Genomic DNA, 21357 nt, shown 5'->3' on the forward strand with positions numbered 1-21357 from the left:
AGAATAGTCATGTTTAATCGTGTCAGTGAGCACATTTTTTTTTTTTGGTAGGAAGAAATTGTTCAACAGAAGAATGAGAAATTAAAGAAAGAAATATGAAGTAAAGTGATAGACAGGATATTTGTGTTTGTATTTTCAGAACTGTTGATCATTTTATTTTATTGTACTTACTTGTTTCATATTTGCCTGTGAAAATAAATGTTAAAAGAAAGCACCATTGTGAGATCATTTTGAAAAAGATAAAGTAAATCATTCTGCATGACGCTGACAGAGGAAGCATCGTGTCTTGAGTCAATTTATTAATTTTACCCTTTTTCAGGGCACAACAATAACAGTATCAGTGCTGGAAAATATGAATGTTCCCTGTGATGGTGGTAAATAGAGGAAGTAGTTTTTGTACGACTCTCCTGCTCTTGTCTCTCACTGTGTGTCTCTGGCACAGTAATACACTGCAGTGTCTGCAGTCTGCAGACTGTTCATCTGAAGATAGAGTTTACTGCTGGAGTCATCTCTGGAGATGGTGAATCTGCCCTGGACTGACGAGGAGTAATAGATAGGAGAACTAGAAGTGCTTATGTAAGCAATCCACTCCAGTCCTTTTCCAGGAGCCTGTCTGACCCAGCTCATACGGTAGCTGCTGAATGTGAATCCAGAGGCTGAACAGGTCAGTCTGTGGGATTCTCCAGGCCTTTTAACCACTGGTTCAGATTGTGTCAGAGTCTGACCATCAACACCTGAAGAGACAGAAAAGAAAACCATCAGATGTGACACTTTCAGAACACTTTTTAGAGTAAAGATGATGATGATCATCACCTGCCCAGCAGACAGTAAAAAGCAGCAGTCCTGTCCTATAGTCCATCATGTTCAACTGTGTGTCCACTGTTCTCTGTCGTCCTCTCTGCTCTCACATAAGTAGAGGAGGAACACATCAGAGATTTACATTGACTCCTCCTCAGAGAGAAATAACATTTGACTTCTGTCTTGGATACTTTAAGTTGAAAGGTCATCAGTTGTATCATGCCAGTAGAGTGAAAGCAGAGATTAACTTGATAATAGGAAATGTTTTTTTTTTTTTTTTTTTTTATATATGTAATCAATGATGCAGGAGTCGGAACATCTGACAAATATATTTGATTCGAGTCATTGAGATTTGACATTTTCTAAATCTGGGTACACCATGAATACCTGTTGTGTTTTATTAAAAGTCACACAGATGAACTCTGTTACATTGGATCAAACAAAAGCTGCAGTGAAACTTAAACATTTGTCATTCTCTCTGCAGTCTGTTTCCCAAAGGTGTAAGACAATGAGGTTGACCTGTCCTCTCATGAATGATCTTTTCATCTCATACTACCAAAAGGATGAAGAATATTTTTTTGCATCAGTTCCTTATTTTATTGCCATGTACACTTTATCTATAGACTGTTTGTGTCACTGAACTTCTGATATGATCATTATTGGTGTGAGGGCTCCTCCTCTGGTGGCTTCATGTTACTGGTGTTCAGGCTCTGAGGGGTTTTTGTTCAGCTCTACTGATGGGTTGTGTCACTGTGGGTCTCTGGCACAGTAATACACTGCAGTGTCTGCAGGCTGCATATTCAGTCCGTTTAGAGTCACTGTGTTGCTGGAAGAGTCAAAGTTGATACTGAACTGGTTCTTCAGTGAATCTTTGGTATATGTGCTATATCCCACACGACCTACTATAATCCACTCCAGTCCTTTCCCTGCAGGCTGTCTGATCCAGGCTGTAGCATAGCTGCTAACAGAATAAGAGACCTGACAGGTGATGGTCAGACTCTGACCTGGCTGCACAGTCACAGAGGCTGGCTGTGTCAACTGTTCACACTTCACACCTGTGGAGGAAAACATGTTGAATATTGAATCAGTATGTTTAGAGTCATTGTGCTGTGATCATACTGTCAGTGCGTCTGCCTCAGTGAGACTCACAGGATCCAGCAGCCAGCAGCAGCAGCAGAGCTACAGGCAACATGGTTGGTGTTGAACCTGACATGATGGAGCTTCTCTTCTTCTCTGACTCACAGCCTGATGATGAATCTTTATATCAGACTATGAGGAAGTTCAATTTGCATAGAGACAGACTTGGCTCGACTCCTAGCAAGCAAATGTATTTCTCATCATCTCTTCATATTCTATTTATGGGATGGAAGGGTGATTTTTTTGATTGTCTAAAGTATTTTGTCTGGTTCTGGGACAGTTAGTGCTGACCTTTTATGGTTTTGTTGACCTTTTAGATAATAGATGTATCTGTTTATTTATTCTTATTTGACACAGGTGTGATTTTTATTAATATCTACCAATCATGATTTGATCGTTTCACCAATAGACAAATTTAACATGTTTACCTGTTGTCATGGTGATGTTAATCTGTGTTTAAATAACTTAGCCAAATAAAAGGGTATAACAATGAGATAGGCAGTGTTGTTGTCGAATCACCAAATCTGGAGTATGAGTCGAAGAAACAGAGTCACGTCAGAGTCATGACCCCGTTAACTGAGTTACTTTTCTGGATGAATCCTTGATAGATGTCTGCACAATTTGTTTTTCCTTTTTCTGCATCCTTACAGAGACAATATTCACATGCAGGTGAACACTCGTGCCAGCACATGCTTGAAAGTGAATACATTTTAGAACCAAAAAAATCAAAAGTCTTTTTCAATCAATAAATATGAGACATTTTCTCAAATTCCAAGTCTGAATGCAGTCAATGCTGAAGTCAGGTTTGAATCACCAGTGCTTGTTTTCAAGTCGAGTCACAGTCCAGGACGTGATACTGAAACACTGGAGATTGGATTTTTTGAGACATTTTGATAAATCTTTTTTTCAATGTATTTAATGTCACAAAGTAGTTTTACTGTCAGCTAAATTCTGACGAGAGAGAAACACAACTTTAGACGTCACCAGCTTCAATGAAGTGACAGCCTGCAGGTCACAAAGCTTTTTATTATTGTCTCTATGATTTAAAACCAACAGTTAGGATGAACCCACCGAATCAACTGCTGCTGAATGTTTCCTTCTTGTGATTGAGCTTTAAGAGACTTTGTCACAATGCTCTGCCATTATATGTTTGATCTTTTATCGCCCTCTGTTGGCCTTTGTAAAAATGCATTTCGTCAGGTTTTATTTTTCTTCTGGCCTCTTTTATCAGTGGGTAAATCTCACACAGTAATACACAGCAGTCTATTTGTTCTTTTGGTTGCATCACTGCTTAAAGCCCCAACATGATCTTTTCTGCAGGTCGTCTAAACATGCTCATTCTGCAGCAGAGTTACTCTGACCCACCCCTCCCTATACTTATAACACTCTCTGTGAGTGATGCCTCTTCATTTATGGTGTGCTTTGGGTTTGCATAAGTGTTTTTTTCTTTTTTACCAGGCTGGTGTCTATGGTAATTATTACTAGGATGAAATCATTGTTGTGTAAACATGGCCTATTATCACTATTTTGTTTTAAGTGTGTGCGTAGAAAATGAAAATCCTCGGAGCGTTGATATTTCAAACGTCTCTTGAATACATAATTTTAATAGGTGTTAAAATCTCCCTTTTTATCAATCAAGGAGAAACAGACACATTCCCTTAGTTAAAAGTTACAAGGACCAGCTGCTTCAAACAAGCAGATTCACGTTTATAGTCAGATCCACTAAATATTTGATGTTATCACACTACTTGAATAAAATGTGGAAGAATACCAGAGATGCACAAGAAGTGAAACTTTATTTTTTTCACATCAAACTGAAGCTTATTCTATAAATAAAAAAGACAGAGAGAGTACTGTTTGACACGTTAAGTTTTTGTACAGCGTTACTTCCTCCTGTGTCACTGTGGGTCTCTGGCACAATAATAAACAGCAGAATCTTCAGTCTTCAGACTGTTCATCTGCAGATACACCTGCTGTCTGCTGTTGTCTCTGGAGATGGTGAACCGGCCTGTAACTGACTGAGAGTAGCTTTTTCTGTCATTATCATTCTCAACCCAGGCGATCCACTCCAGTCCTTTTCCAGGAGCCTGTCTGACCCAGCTCATATGGTAGTCGCTGAATGTGAATCCAGAGGCTGAACAGGTCAGTCTGTGGGATTCTCCAGGCCTTTTAACCACTGGTTCAGATTGTGTCAGAGTCTGACCATCAACACCTGAAGAGACAGAAAAGAAAACCATCAGATGTGACACTTTCAGAACACTTTTTAGAGTAAAGATGAGTGATGATCATCACCTGCCCAGCAGACAGTAAAAAGCAGCAGTCCTGTCCTATAGTCCATCATGTTCAACTGTGTGTCCACTGTTCTCTGTCGTCCTCTCTGCTCTCACATAAGTAGAGGAGGAACACATCAGAGATTTGCATTGACTCCTCCTCAGGGAGAGAAAATGAGGAAAGGTGAAAGATTTAACTTTTGGTTGTGTAGTTTAGACATGCTTTGTTTAATTTATTTGTGTTCATCATGTTTCCTCTGTGTTCACTGCAGGGGTGTTTTGGCAATACAAAAAACTTAATTTAGAATAATTTACATTTTCCTGAGTCCCTGGAACATAACAGGAAGCTTATTTTAGTTGTATGGAAAGCACTCAATTTCATAAATCTAGGGGCCAAGGTCGGTTTCATACCCACTGTCGCTACATTGAGTACTATAGTGGCTGTACAGGGGGGCAATCGAAATAACCGCTGGGCTATCCATTGCCCTAATGATTTAAAGAGCCCATATTATGCCCTTTTTTGGGTTCGTATATTTAATCTATGTACCTACTAAAGTATGTTCAAAATAGCTAAAATTCGAAAAAAGTGTCTGTTTTCATGTACTGCCGCTCCATGCACCGGCTCGCTTCTGACTCTCTCTCTAAGGATCTGAAGTGCCCATGTTCAGAGTCCCCACATGTGCCAAGTCTGATCTGATTGGTCGGCCTGTTGGCTCTGCCGTAATTGGTCAATCGCTCAGCACGGTTCTCGGAAATGTCCGGCCCTTTTTACCATATTGGGAATGCAGCCACTTTGGCTCCAAGGAGAGCAAAAACATTAGCACCTTAGTACTACTGTTCTACCGCAGGCTACAGCATATCGTGGCCGTGCTACAGAAGTTAATGGGCGTGCAACATGAGCTGCTGGGCTTGCCACAACGAGCCAATGGGCTTAGATCAGTGATATCACACTGACAAGATGTCACACTGGCAAACATTTTTCGAGGGGGGCTAGAACCGAGCGTTACATGCAGCTTATGCTGCAGCTAACAGGAGGACGTAGGAGAATCTGCGTTTCCACAGACTTTGAATTTTTAAACATAGATGTGCCTAAACATGCACAGGACACTTGGAAAACACACAAAAGAGCATATAAAACCAGTAAAATCTAAATATGACCCCTTTAATCAGTATTGTTAGAAACAGATTTAACTTTTTACATAACCAGCAAATATTCTGTGAAATGTAAAACGTCTTTATTACATTGTTTTTCTTAAAGGGCCAGGGGATTCAAATCTGTTTTGTTATTCTCTATTTTTGTGTAGATTACAACAATCAGATGAAATCATTAAATAAGTAAGGAAGGACAACTTGGAAAAGATATTCACGATATGATTTTATAAAGTTGTGCTGAGACCGCTGAATGTTGCCAGTGATGGTGGTAAATAGAGGAAGTAGTTTTTGTACGACTGTCCTGTTATTGTCTCTCACTGTGGGTCTCTGGCACAGTAATACACTGCAGTGTCTGCAATCTGCAGACTGTTCATCTGAAGATAGAGTTTACTGCTGGAGTCATCTCTGGAGATGGTGAATCTGCCCTGGACTGATGAGGAGTAATAGATATAAGAACTAGATGTGCTTATACGAGCAATCCACTCCAGTCCTTTTCCAGGAGCCTGTCTAACCCAAGCCATATAGTAGCTGCTGAATGTGAATCCAGAGGCTGAACAGGTCAGTCTGTGGGATTCTCCAGGCCTTTTAACCACTGGTTCAGATTCTGTCAGAGTCTGACCATCAACACCTGAAGAGACATAAAAGAAAACCATCAGATGTGACACTTTCAGAACACTTTTTAGAGTAAAGATGAGTGATGATCATCACCTGCCCAGCAGACAGTAAAAAGCAGCAGTCCTGTCCTATAGTCCATCATGTTCAACTGTGTGTCCACTGTTCTCTGTCGTCCTCTCTGCTCTCACATAAGTAGAGGAGGAACACATCAGAGATTTACATTGACTCCTCCTCACAGATAGAAGTAAATCATTAGTGTCCATTCAAGATGGCAAACTTTGGGGTTTTTATATTTCCATGTGGACAGCTTTCCTTTCAGCAATAACACAAAGCAAATTAAAAACACACAGCTCCTTTATCCGACATGTTGGGAACATAACATCTGTGCCCGCGTGTACTAAGAACTCACGTCTATCAGGAAGTTGATCCACATGATGTTCTTCAGATTATATCTTTCACCAAGCTTTTCTAAAAGTGTTTCTCTACATTACTGAGTCGCTTAGTGAAACCAGAATTTATGAAAGTTTGAATTACAAAAATCGGATATAGGACATTAAAGTCTTCTGGTTCAGTTATGAGTTGTGTTGTTTAAAAATCAGAAGAGTAATTCCATGATACTCATTGGTGGTCTGAGGGCTCCTCCTCTGGTTGTATGTGCCCACTGCAAGATAAACTGTGTGTTTACATCAGTGATTCTTTGTTGTAGTCATTGTTTAAGGACTTGTTTCCAACATGTTTAGTTTCTCATGTTGAGATGTCAGCATTATCTTCACATTATTCTTGGTGCATCTTCTCTGTTCTGCTACAAATCCAGAAACAGAACCACAGAGTTATTGCTTCCTGGAGATAAACATCTTTTAGGGTTAATCCAATAAACTGCACATGTATTGTTTGAGTTAAAAGTATTTTATTCTAGATCAAAACATTTGTATGTTTTTAAACATTTGCTACATCAATTAGAATCAGAAATACTCTATTAATCCCTGGGGAGGTATTTTGACATTACAGTTAGTCTTATACACAATATAGCAGTAGCAAATATTGGAATTATACAGCAGCCATGGGCTTGAATCCAACCTTTGCCCTTTGCTGCATGTCATCCCCCACTCTCTCAACCCAATGCATTTTAAGAGAAATGGAATAACCAGTCAGTCACATGAGATCATGTAATGTTTATCTCAATCATTATGGCAAACAAGTGATACCAGAGTTCAGGTTTGAAGGGATTATTTTAAAAAGGGGAACTTGTTTTTGTACGACTCTCCTGTTATTGTCTCTCACTGTGGGTCTTCTCACACAGTAATACACTGCAGTGTCTTCAGGCTGCATATTCTGTCCTGTTAGAGTCACTGTTCTAGCAGACGTGTCTGTCCTGTAGCTGAACTTGTTCTTCAGAGCATTATTTTGGTAAAAGTCTCCACCACCCCTCCTATGACAGATCCAGTCCATCGGTTTCCCTTCACGCTGTCTGATCCAACCTGTTGCATAGCTGTTATCAGTCAGAGAGTAACCAGAGACCTGACAGGTGAGGGTCAGAGACTGTCCAGGCTGCACAACCATTGAGCCTGGTGTGATGAGATCGATACAGTGCACACCTGTGGAAACACAAATCATCATTATCTCCATCATCCATCTGATTACGAGTTGTTTCTAAACAGTTGAAAAGCTCCTTACAGGATCCAGCGGTCAGCAGCAGAATCAGAGCTGCAGAGAACATGACTGATGATGAAGCTGAACTGATGTGGGCTGGTCTGTCCTCTCACTGATGCTCATACACACATGACTTATTTATATGGCAACACATGGAGGCCAATTTACATTCAGAGGGTTGTAGATCAGCTGACTTAGTTTCTATAAAATCTAAATGATGGGGACGTGTTGTGATGTTTCCTTTCCCTGTTTCCCTAGTTGAAAGAAAAGGTGGAACTTCAGTTATTTTAACATAATTTAAATCATGTCGTAATAACCATTTTATATAAATTAGGAAACAACTTTGTTAAGTTAGCTGATGAACAAGGTTTCTGGTGGTGATGTACATACAGTATGATTCTAACAATAGTCAGTTTTGTATTTAATTGTATTTAAAAGGTTCAGACTTTAAAAAGGTTCTTTTAAATTTGAACAAGGAAAATTCCAGAACGAGTACCTGACACATTTTTATTTCAGTTTTAATACTGAATAATGTAGGATAGTGTGATTGAGTTTTTTTTCACTGTTGCAAATATGATTGTAACCTAAAGTAATGAAAAAAAGACTGCACAAGAAGGAGGAACTCTGAACCAAGATCAAAGAAGAATTATGTTGCTCAGTAAAATCTGCACAAACGAGACAATAAGAAACCATCTTATCCTCATATCACCAAAACCTGTGTTGCAAGGCAGACAAAGTCTCTGAGCTCTGGTGCTGATTACACAAATTTAAATCAGTCACTTTGCATACATGTAAGGCACATTTGGTCCCTTTTGTGTAAATGAGCACATCAATCAAAATATTTAAATCAAATTAGAGGATATATTTTATTATATATGAAAGGGATTGCAACTTTGATTTATTCTTAAACTCTGTGTTTTCAACTGAAATTGATAATATTATGTAAACGTACAAGACAAGTGATACAAATGTACAGACAACAAACACTGAACAAAATTATTGTTCAGTGTTTGCTGTCAAAAGAGGAAGTAGTTTTTGTATTGTTCTCCTGTTATTGTCTCTCACTGTGGCTCTCTTGCACAGTAATACACTGCAGTGTCTGCAGGCTGCATATTCAGTCCGTTTAGAGTCACTGTGTTGCTGGAAGAGTCAAAGTTGATACTGAACTGGTTCTTCAGTGAATCTTTGGTATATGTGCTATATCCCACACGACCTTCTATAATCCACTCCAGTCCTTTCCCTGCAGGCTGTCTGATCCAGGCTGTCCAGTAGCTGCTAACAGAATAAGAGACCTGACAGGTGATGGTCAGACTCTGACCTGGCTGCACAGTCACAGAGGCTGGCTGTGTCAACTGTTCACACTTCACACCTGTGGAGGAAAACATGTTGAATATTGAATCAGTATGTTTAGAGTCATTGTGCTGTGATCATACTGTCAGTGTGTCTGCCTCAGTGAGACTCACAGGATCCAGCAGCCAGCAGCAGCAGCAGAGCTACAGACAACATGGTTGGTGTTGAACCTGACATGATGGAGCTTCTCTTCTTCTCTGACTCACAGCCTGATGATGAATCTTTATATCAGACTGTGAGGAAGTTCAATTTGCATAGAGACAGACTTGGCTCGACTCCTAGCAAGCAAATGTATTTCTCATCATCTCTTCATATTCTGTTTATGGGATGGAAGGGTGATTTTTTTAATTGTCTAAAGTATTTTGTCTGGTTCTGGGACAGTTAGTGCTGACCTTTTATGGTTTTGTTGACCTTTTAGATAATAGATGTATCTGTTTATTTATCCTTATTTGACACAGGTGTGATTTTTATTAATATCTACCAATCATGATTTGATCGTTTCACCAATAGACAAATTTAACATGTCTACCTGTTGTCATGGTGATGTTAATCTGTGTTTAAATAACTTAGCCAAACAAAAGGGTATAACAATGAGATAGGCAGTGTTGTTGTGGAATCACCAAATCTGGAGTATGAGTCAAAGAAACAGAGTCACGTCAGAGTCATGACCCCGTTAACTGAGTTACTTTTCTGGATGAATCCTTGATAGATGTCTGCACAATTTGTGTTTCCTTTTTCTGCATCCTTACAGAGACAATATTCACATGCAGGTGAACACTCGTGCCAGCACATGCTTGAAAGTGAATACATTTTAGAACCAAAAAAATCAACAGTCTTTTTCAATCAATAAATATGAGACATTTTCTCAAATTCCAAGTCTGAATGCAGTCAATGCTGAAGTCAGGTTTGAATCACCAGTGCTTGTTTTCAAGTCGAGTCACAGTCCAGGACGTGATACTGAAACACTGGAGATTGGATTTTTTGAGACATTTTGATAAATCTTTTTTTCAATGTATTTAATGTCACAAAGTAGTTTTACTGTCAGCTAAATTCTGACGAGAGAGAAACACAACTTTAGACGTCACCAGCTTCAATGAAGTGACAGCCTGCAGGTCACAAAGCTTTTTATTATTGTCTCTATGATTTAAAACCAACAGTTAGGATGAACCCACCGAATCAACTGCTGCTGAATGTTTCCTTCTTGTGATTGAGCTTTAAGAGACTTTGTCACAATGCTCTGCCATTATACGTTTGATCTTTTATCGCCCTCTGTTGGCTACGGTGGCCCTGAAGTGCAAAACACAACCACAAATTACAAAACACAACAACAAATAAGAAAACACAACAACAAATCACAAAACACAACAACATTAACTTTAACCGGAAAAGGTAGGTACCTGCAGTCGACAAGCATCGTCGCTGATTGGACGAACGCAATGTCCGTCTTTTTAACCAGAAGTAAATGCTTCATACGCATTTGGGAGCCAGGCAGAGAAATGTCAACGAAGTAAGCAGAGATTTAAAATTCATGATGTATTGCCCAAATTGTGGCAAAGAGCTTCCAGAAAAGGTATGGCCAAACTTTTGCAGTGGTCGTGGCAAGAGGTTACCAGATTTTACATCCATTAAGAGTGATTGTATTATCCCCTGTGATTGCTGATAAACATTGTTTGACTCTGAGGCAGTCACTTACAAGCCTGTTTCAGAGGGAGAGGTTACTTTACCTCTGAGTCAGTTACTACGGTAACTGAATAAAAATCCAGGTTGTTTTAATATGATATGTTAGGGTGGCAATAGCCTACTACAACGTATAAAACAAAGTATTTTATCGAACATAACATGTCTTTAAGTCGGTATGAAGGGGCTGCATTACTCCGTAGGGAATTAGAGGCTACATTCATTTTCTCTTACACCACTTCTCTCTCCTTTGCCGCTGCGCTGCAGCAGTTTTACTTTTTTTTCCTTCTTAAAACCTGTTCATATTCGCCGTAGCCTGTGGCCACATGAAGATATTGATGTATTTTGAGATGATTAAAGTAGGAGGATCTCTTTTTTTGTCACCTGTTGCCATGGTGAATCGTAGTATCGGGGCTCCATTCATGTTGGCTTTTTATCGTTGTGGTGCACGCGCTGAACACCGAGTGGACATACTCAGCGTTTATTTAACAAATTAAAATCTGCTGATCTGAAACTGAAAACTCAGAGTTTCCCATCTGAGAGTAAATCAACTCAGAGCTCAGGGTTAGACTGAGGGTTTGTTCAACCTTCTTTCAGAAACGGGCCCCTTATCTGTTAATGTATTTAGATGTTTTCAAACCTTGGAGACGGTTCACACTTCACAGTTCTTGTCCTGATTTTAGCTCCTTGTTTTTTATTTTGCTGTTTCTTTGTTTTCATGGCTTACTCTCATTCGAAAAAAATGCTATGACAGTGTATTTACTAACAAATATGATGTATTCTGCATTTTTTTCCAGCAACAGATGTTGGTTTTCAATAAATAAAACAAATACCTTTATGACAGTAAAATACTGGTATGTACAGATGTCAATTGTGTTGTGAATTATTTCGCTTGTGACTTCTGTAGCATTAATGCACAGTATCTGCTGTTAACATGGCATACTATACAAGGAAACTGTCTACTAGATGTTCTACATGTAGTGTAAATAATGATATCAGTTCACACAGAATAAAATATTTTGTGCTTGCAAGAATTCCAGTTACCAAACCTGAAAATTGAAAGTACCACATTTGAGAATTTTGGTAGATCATCTTTTTATTAACAATTAAAACCCTTTATGTCACTTATATGTCAGTTCACAATTAAGACTCAGTAGTTCCCAAAATATAAGCACTTACAGTCCAATCAGTAATGTATGCATTTTTTTCTCAGCTATAGGTTTACTGTAACATGGAATATGTGGTAAGGGCTTCAGTATAGTCCACATCTATAGCCCAGCTATTTTGTGGCTGCTGTAATCCATTTATTGTTCCACAGCCTGCTGTAGATGAACCTGAATGTCTGGGTCACAGCATGAATCAATTGTTTGCCTGGTCTCCTGAAACACATTTAGTTCCCTGTCTTCAACAGCAAATCCACAGTCCCTTGAACCAAACCTGAAAATTCAGACAATTATAGAATTATGAAAGGGTTTTTACCAAGATATTAGAAATGTAGTTTGAAATGGCCATAGTTAATAAGATGTGTTTGCTTGTTGATACAGAAATGTGAAAGTAAACAAAGGCAGGACAACTAGCCTATAAATTATATTAAATAATATAATTTACAAAAATATACAATAATCCAAATACAGTTACGAGTGCAGTGCAATTTGTTATAATACAATATTCAGTTTATGATCATTTAACTCTGAGTTGATGTGGATTATCTGTGAGGCAACAAATCGTTTGGAATCCCTCCAGGACATGAGGCAAGTCTGGATGGTCGAATCTTCCTTGTTCCAGAGGTCCATACATTCATCCAGGTCTTTCTGCAGAACATTACTGAAGCAGATTCTCAGTAAGCACTGGTGTTCATGGCAACCGTTGAAGTGTCCAGAGTCTCTTAGGTCTCCAAACAGGTCCATCCAAAACTGAGACCTAGGAATACATTAAATGCAAAGTTGTTGTTGTTTTTTTACACACAAGGAGAAATTTTGAATTGATTGAATAATCTAGAAGGCTGAGATGAGGAATGTTATCAGCATCAGAGTGGTCTGAAAACAATAATTCGTAATAGTCACCACTTCTCAGTTTGATCTGATCACTAGGCAATACATAGTTACATACCTTCCTCTTCTGAAAAAGGACCACCATGACTCGATACGCTGATTCCCTGTTGATGAGCTGTAACTGTGGCTTGACGAGCCTCCATAGTAGTCCGTATGTGCATGGCGGAGGGCACATTGTATTGCTGCCATTATCCCATTTTCTGTTCCGAGGTCAGTTCTGAATCTCATTGGGATCACACCAACACTTTTAATATACAATTAATATAATTGTGAGCGATGACAGATGGGTTGTTGTTAGTATTTCCACAAAGAAGCCACATTATTCTTCTTGAAAAGCCATCTATACATCCTGAGAGGGCCGATCCAAAGGGTTTCAGTTTGTCATAGCCATCTGCATGCCATCTGTAGTTCGGAACCATGGAATGATATGTCTGTCTTGTAAACCTCCGGCGTGTTCTCAAAGCCGTCCCATGTGGATTTAGTTGTTTCAACAAGCTCATTACTACTTCTCGTTTCACACGTAGTTTGTGTTTTTGTTGAAGAACTTGCCACATAGTCCGATAGCCGAAGAGTTGCCCTGCAGCTCAGTCTGAACCTCGGCTAGTGGAGAATAGTTCCGTCGTCTGTACAAACCTGCTTCTTTTAAACGTGTCTTTAGCGTACGGATACTCATATGAATGTTGTGAAAGGTTGACAGCATATCCAATATTACCTCATATGTATGGCCTGCATCAAAATATTCTCTGAGAGTAGAGAGTCTGATTCTCCGGTTTCGCTCATGTATTGAAATCAACTCGCGGAAGCAGCATGCTTCCGGTTAAAAAGACGGACATTGCGTTCGTCCAATCAGCGACGATGCTTGTCGACTGCAGGTACCTACCTTTTCCGGTTAAAGTTAATGTCGTTGTGTTTTTTGATTTGTTGTTGTGTTTTTTGATTTGTTGTTGTGTTTTTTGATTTGTGGTTGTGTTTTTTGATTTGTGGTTGTGTTTTTTGATTTGTTGTTGTGTTTTTTGATTTGTGGTTGTGTTTTCTTATTTGACGTTGTGTTTTGTGATTTGTGTTTTTGTTTTCTTATTTGTTGTTGTGTTTTGCACTTCAGGGCCACCGTAGTTGGAGTTTGTAAAAATGCATTTCGTCAGGTTTTATTTTTCTTCTGGCCTCTTTTATCAGTGGGTAAATCTCACACAGTAATACACAGCAGTCTATTTGTTCTTTTGGTTGCATCACTGCTTAAAGCCCCAACATGATCTTTTCTGCAGGTCGTCTAAACATGCTCATTCTGCAGCAGAGTTACTCTGACCCACCCCTCCCTATACGTATAACACTCTCTCTGAGTGATGCCTCATCGTTCATGGGGGGCTTCGGGTTTGAGTAAGTGATTTAAAAAATGTTTTTTTTACCAGGCTGGTGTCTATGGTAATTATTACTAGGATGAAATCATTGTTGTGTAAACATGGCCTATTATCACTATTTTGTTTTAAGTGTGTGCGTAGAAAATGAAAATCCTCAGAGCGTTGATATTTCAAACGTCTCTTGAATACATAATTTTAATAGGTGTTAAAATCTCCCTTTTTATCAATCAAGGAGAGACAGACACATTCCCTGAGTTAAAAGTTACAAGGACCAGCTGCTTCAAACAAGCAGATTCACGTTTATAATCAGATCCACTAAATATTTGATGTTTTCACACTACTTGAATAAAATGTGGAAGAATACCAGAGATGCATTATTTTTTTCACATCAAACTGAAGCTTATTCTATAAATAAAAAACACAGAGAGAGTACTGTTTGACACGTTGAGTTTTTGTACAGCGTTACTTCCTCCTGTGTCACTGTGGGTCTCTGGTACAATAATAAACAGCAGAATCTTCAGTCTTCAGACTGTTCATCTGCAGATACACCTGCTGTCTGCTGTTGTCTCTGGAGGCGGTGAACCGGCCTGTAACTGACTGAGAGTAGCTTTTTCTGTTATTATCATTCTCAACCCAGGCGATCCACTCCAGTCCTTTTCCAGGAGCCTGTCTGACCCAGCTCATATGGTGGCTGCTCATTGTAAACCGATAGGCATAACATGTCAGTCTGTATAAAAATAATTATAATACATTTGATTTAGTTGATTTACAGAGTCACATTTAAAGAAAAACACTTTTAAACAATGTTACAAAAAGAAACATTAGCAATCTAAAGCAGTGTTTATAATGTTTCTATCAGTGATTTGAATTGTGGCAGGTCAGTAAAGTCTCAGGTGTGTTTGAGGAGAGAGATCCAGAGAGAGAGGGGCAGCAATGGAAAAGTCTCTGTTCCCCTGGTTCCCTGCTTGGTGTTAATCATTATTGGTGTGAGGACTCCTCCTCTGGTGGCTTCATGTTACTGGTGTTCAGGCTCTGAGGGGTTTTTGTTCAGCTCTACTGATGGGTTGTGTCACTGTGGCTCTCTGGCACAGTAATACACTGCAGTGTCTGCAGGCTGCATATTCAGTCCGTTCAGAGTCGCTGTGTTTCTGGAAGAGTCTAAGTCGATACTGAACTGGTTCTTCAGTGAATCTTTGTAGTAAGTGTCTCCAGTGTATCTCATTCCAATCCACTCCAGTCCTTTCCCTGCAGGCTGTCTGATCCAGGCTGTCCTGTAGCTGCTAACAGAATAAGAGACCTGACAGGTGATGGTCAGACTCTGACCTGGCTGCACAGTCACAGAGGCTGGCTGTGTCAACTGTTCACACTTAACACCTGTTAAAAAGAGAACATGTTTAGTAAGAAATGATCAAGTTAAACTGCAGAAGAAGAACTGTTGACTTTAACAGATGCAGACAGACTCACATCCAGCTGCCAGCAGCAGCAGCAGAGCTACAGAAAACATGGTTGATGTTGAAAGTGACGTGCTGTGAACTCCACTGACGGCCTGATGGGAAGTTTTTATAGCTGAGTAACAAGGAAGCTCACTGAGTTTGCATACAATCAAACATATGAAGCATCAATGATGGTCTGACTGGAGCCAATAGAAGAGTCTGTTCACTGTTTTTATATCTGCAGAGTGAAAAGATGACTGGAAATCATCTCTGCTTTACATATGATAACAGATATAATATATGTGATCATACTGTAGGATCAGATTGGTTGAAAGTGTTTACTAATAACTGGTTTCATTCATTTTAGGATTAATCTTATCAAAGAGAGCAGCAACAATCAATAAATAGGTGATAAGGAAATGCTTTTAGAAAGAGCTTTTCTACTCTTCTTATGTTAATTCATATTGTGTGGATGTGATTATATATAATTACTCATTAATAATGTTGGTGTACTATCTTCATATTAGGGTTGAATATTTTAAATCTTTACATGTTTCGTCCACGTGTTGATCTCTACTGTATGCTTGGAGTTCAAACCATATGTAGACACAGTTTCTCCAAACAGATACAAAGAATTTAATCAGCTGCATTGAATAAAAACAGAAGTAGTGTTTTGCAAAGTCTGCAAACATTACTACCAAGGTTTAATTATGTAGGTCGAAACTGAATTTTCATCTCTTCCAGTAGATAACAGTATCAGTGCTGATAAATATGAGTGTTCCCCGTGATGGTGGAAAATAGAGGAAGTAGTTTTTGTACGACTCTCCTGCTCTTGTCTCTCACTGTGTCTCTCCTGGCACAGTAATACACTGCAGTGTCTGCAGTCTGCAGACTGTTCATCTGAAGATAGAGTTTACTGCTGGAGTCATCTCTGGAGATGGTGAATCTGCCCCGGACTGATGAGGAGTAATAGATTGGTGTACTGGCAGTGCTTATATAAGCAATCCACTCCAGTCCTTTTCCAGGAGCCTGTCTGACCCAGCTCATACGGTAGCTGCTGAATGTGAATCCAGAGGCTGAACAGGTCAGTCTGTGGGATTCTCCAGGCCTTTTAACCACTGGTTCAGATTCTGTCAGAGTCTGACCATCAACACCTGAAGAGACAGAAAAGAAAACCATCAGATGTGACACTTTCAGAACACTTTTTAGAGTAAAGATGAGTGATGATCATCACCTGCCCAGCAGACAGTAAAAAGCAGCAGTCCTGTCCTATAGTCCATCATGTTCAACTGTGTGTCCACTGTTCTCTGTCGTCCTCTCTGCTCTCACATAAGTAGAGGAGGAACACATCAGAGATTTTCATTGACTCCTCCTCAGATAGAGAAGAAAGTCATTTCATTTGGATATCACTTCTTTACTTTTGGAATTAAATTCTAAACACAAGTGTCCTTTTAAGTTTTTAATCGTTTGTTTATTTTTTTCGGTATCTCAATTGAGGCAGCCAATCAGTAATAACACAAAGCAGAATAACACACAGCTCTACTTTTTAACAGTTAGGGAACATACAGTAACATCTGTGATCACATGTACAAAAAATATTCACATCTAACAGGAAGTTAATCCCCATCATGTTCTTTGATGGTGTCTTCTGTTCTCAACATTCATGGGAGGATTTTGTCACATGGGCTCAGGGTATCAGAGAACAACAGTGGTTTTAAAATCTCATTTTCTTATAGTTTGATAGAATAAGATCTCCATAGAGGAAGCTAAAGACCTCTGGTTCAGTTACTAATGTGAATGTGATCCTGATAATTGTGAGTTATTCTGTTGAAAACAAAGGTATTTTCATAATGTCTTACAGCTGTTTTTCTCCTTACTGTAAAAGTGAACTGGTGTTTAATATGTATAAAAATAATTATAATACATTTGATTTATTTGATTTACAGAGTCACATTTAAAGAAAAACACTTTTAAACAATGGTACAAAAAGAAACATTAGCAATCTAAAGCAGTGTTTATAATGTTTCTATCAGTGATTTGAATTGTGGCAGGTCAGTAAAGTCTCAGGTGTGTTTGAGGAGAGAGATCCAGAGAGAGAGGGGCAGCAATGGAAAAGTCTCTGTTCCCCTGGTTCAGTGCTTGGTGTTAATCATTATTGGTGTGAGGGCTCCTCCTCTGGTGGCTTCATGTTACTGGTGTTCAGGCTCTGAGGTGTTTTTGTTCAGCTCTACTGTTGGGTTGTGTCACTGTGGGTCTCTGGCACAGTAATACACTGCAGTGTCTTCAGGCTGCATATTCAGTCCGTTCAGAGTCGCTGTGTTTCTGGAGGAGTCTAAGTCGATACTGAACTGGTTCTTCAGTGAATCTTTGTAGTATGCGGTGGATCCATGTTTGTGACCGATCCACTCCAGTCCTTTCCCTGCAGGTTGTCTGATCCAGGCTGTCCAGTAGCTGCTAACAGAATAAGAGACCTGACAGGTGATGGTCAGACTCTGACCTGGCTGCACAGTCACAGAGGCTGGCTGTGTCAACTGTTCACACTTCACACCTGTTAAAAAGAGAACATGTTTAGTAAGAAATGATCAAGTTAAACTGCAGAAGAAGAACTGTTGACTTTGACAGATGCAGACAGACTCACATCCAGCTGCCAGCAGCAGCAGCAGAGCTACAGAAAACATGGTTGATGTTGAAAGTGACGTGCTGTGAACTCCACTGACGGCCTGATGGGAAGTTTTTATAACTGAGTAACAAGGAAGCTCACTGAGTTTGCATACAATCAAACATATGAAGCATCAATGATGGTCTGACTGGAGCCAATAGAGTCAGAGAAAGAGGTCCCAGGACAGACTGTCATACATAAAGGAAAAGCAGAAAGTCAAGAACAGAACCCTGAGGTTCTCCAAAATTCCTGTTAGAAAATATTGATGTAACACACTGTTTACTTTAGTGTGTGTTAGAGTTTTAGCATGTGAGATCCAAAGTAGAGACGCTTAGTTGTTATCTAGTCCAGAAGTAAACTGTGATAAACTTGTATTATATGCCACTCTACAAATATGAATCAATAGAAAGTAAAAGGTGAAGGGCGGCAGCAGCTCAGTCTGTAGGGACTTGGGTTGGGAACCGGAGGGTCACTGGTTCAAGTCCCAGTGTGGACCAAAATATGGAAGTTGGTCTGGTAACTGGAGAGGTGCCAGATCACCTCCTGAGCACTGCCAAGGTGCCCTTGAGCAAGACACCTAACCCCCTCTCCACCATCAGCTCAGGAGCGCCCACCACTCTGGCTTCTCTCCATTAGTGCATGTCCATAGGATCCTGTTTCTGCATGTGTGTGTGTATTATGTGTGTTCATGACTTACAGAGTGTAAAAACTGAAAATTCCCCTCACGGGGATCAATAAAAGTAAATCTTAATCTTAAGAACCACTTATGTAAAGTCCTGTTCTATTAGAGTGACGGGCCTTAGAAGCAGATTGAAAAGGATGGTTTTCTGATTTTTTAGCATTAAGTATTTGATAAATCATGGAAACTTCACCTTTCTATTTATGTCCTGGACTGGCAAAACTTGACATCCGGTGTCACCTGTTCAGCTCAGTTGGTAGAGCAGGCGTCCTGTATGGCTATTGTCCTTGCTGTACTTGTCAGAGTTTGACCCGTGATCCTGAAGCATCCCCACATTTCCTGTTTCTCTAAAGCTGTCCTATCTCACAGAGACCAAGAAAACCCCCTTATAAAACATGACGTCTGTTCTGAATTTCTTCCCAGCTTGTTCTTCCTTCAAGCTAATGAATGTTTCTGATTTTTTTATTTAAATGAGATGAGATTGAGTAGTACGATTGGATTTGTATTAATATCCTTAATATACTGCTGTCAGTTTTATTGGTGTTATGATCATGATTGGTGTGAGGGCTCCTCCTCTGGTGGCTTCATGTTACTGGTGTTCAGGCTCTGAGGGGTTTTTGTTCAACTCTACTGATGGGTTGTGTCACTGTGGGTCTCTGGCACAGTAATACACAGCAGTGTCTTCAGTCTTCAGACTGTTCATCTGCAGATTCAGCTGCTGTCTGCTGTTGTCTCTGGAGATGGTGAACCGGCTTTTGACTGAATTAGAGTAGTAGATGCTAGCACTGTCATATCTGATAATAGCGATCCACTCCAGTCCTTTTCCAGGAGCCTGTCTGACCCAAGCCATCCAGTAGTCGCTGAATGTGAATCCAGAGACTGAACAGGTCAGTCTGTGGGATTCTCCAGGCCTTTTAACCACTGGTTCAGATTCTGTCAGAGTCTGACCATCAACACCTGAAGAGACAGAAAAGAAAACCATCAGATGTGACACTTTCAGAACACTTTTTAGAGTAAAGATGAGTGATGATCATCACCTGCCCAGCAGACAGTAAAAAGCAGCAGTCCTGTCCTATAGTCCATCATGTTCAACTGTGTGTCCACTGTTCTCTGTCGTCCTCTCTGCTTTCACATAAGTAGAGGAGGAACACATCGGAGATTTGCATTGACTCCACCTCAGAGAAAATCTGAGAAACAAGTCACTTTCTTTACACAAACACCAACATTTGAACTATTTTTTCTGATACTGCTCTCTTTTCATGAGAAGTTTTGTATTTCAATGATTTTTGTTGTCAGGTTAAATTGTGCTGCGGGTATCGCTGTTGTAAGTCAGAACGTATTAAGATGGTGCCGGATAGTGCCAAAAGTTTTCCGGAAGAAGGAGACAAACTTGATTTCACACTGAGGGAAGGACTTGTGCAAACTCAGTTGTGTCCGAGTTATAGAATGGACATTAAAAGGAAGCACTCACTCTGTCCAGTAGATGGCGGTAATGCAGCACTTAACAATTTCATAACTGCCATAAAACCCACCAGAAGAAGATTATGTTATTTCACTGTTTTGTAAAACAGATTAGTGATGTAGGTTTGAAGTTTTGAAGTCAATATTTTCCATTTTATATAGTTTGAACTTAATGCTGTGTGTAAAGGAGGTCAGTCTAGTACTGAGTTGTTGAGATGCTTGATCAAGGAGTGACCTGACTGACACGCTTTTCCTTAGTTTGCACTCAACCTTTACAAATGACTGACAGCCACACCGGGTTGTGGTTAGAACAGTTCATTGATCCAAACATGCAACAATGTGAATTAAAGTCCATCACTGAGCCAAACAAACTTCCCCAAACTCACAGTAGCAGCAAACCTCACGTTCAGAAACCTTCCTGGATCACACACCTGACTTAGAGTCTTTCTAATATGCATACCTGAGCAGAAGTCTTACAGTGACACCCACAGTCAACATAAAGCAGTACAGTAAGTGGTAGTACAAGAGACCCCCACTTTTAGCTCTTACACTATGCCTGCAATTGGTGTGAATGTTTTTCTTTTTTTTGTGTTAAACATGCTTTTGGGTGCAATTTATTTATCTCAACACAATCATGGAGTCATGCTGAGTTTCTTTGTTGTTGTTTTTTCAAATCAAGAAAATTGTATTTTCTGAAAAATACTTTCCATGTCTTGCTAACTGTTTAACTGCCAGCTGAATTGATATGAACTTTATTCATGAACCGTTAGCAGCATAGTCATGGTTGATATCGTGATAAATATCAACGTGTGTAACTTATGAATAAGTTACAACCTATGAGCGATTTTAACGTTTTGTGTTATAGAAGCAGAACATTTTTTAAGCTTTTGTGTTCCTCCTGTTTGTACTCGTTGTCCAGTGAGTGCAGCTGTGGTCGTGTAGAAAGCCTAACGCTGCAGATTTGCATTGACACTCTGGATTCTGACAGTTTTGTTTCAGTGTTTGCAGATGTTTGAGCACAAAGACATTTAGAGAAACTCCCACAGCCTTTAGTGGAAACCAGCTGCAGA

The 21357-nt window shown here is 39.7% G+C and overlaps 3 gene segments (V, D, J or C); all 3 read right to left on the bottom strand.

Moving 5' to 3' along the window:
- Positions 1-1519: 1519 nt before the first annotated feature.
- On the bottom strand, positions 1520-2040 carry LOC132995298 (Ig heavy chain V region 5A-like). The segment is given in 2 exon segments: positions 1520-1853; positions 1948-2040. Coding segments are annotated over 2 exon segments (372 nt in total).
- Positions 2041-8469: 6429 nt separating this feature from the next.
- On the bottom strand, positions 8470-9178 carry LOC132995301 (Ig heavy chain V region 5A-like). The segment is given in 2 exon segments: positions 8470-8991; positions 9086-9178. Coding segments are annotated over 2 exon segments (372 nt in total).
- An 8553-nt stretch (positions 9179-17731) lies between these two features.
- On the bottom strand, positions 17732-18209 carry LOC132954558 (immunoglobulin heavy variable 3-7-like). The segment is given in 2 exon segments: positions 17732-18036; positions 18127-18209. Coding segments are annotated over 2 exon segments (345 nt in total).
- Between the last annotated feature and the right edge of the window lie 3148 nt (positions 18210-21357).

This window comes from Labrus mixtus, chromosome 20 (genome assembly GCF_963584025.1).
Source record: "Labrus mixtus chromosome 20, fLabMix1.1, whole genome shotgun sequence".
NCBI lineage: Eukaryota > Metazoa > Chordata > Actinopteri > Labriformes > Labridae > Labrus > Labrus mixtus.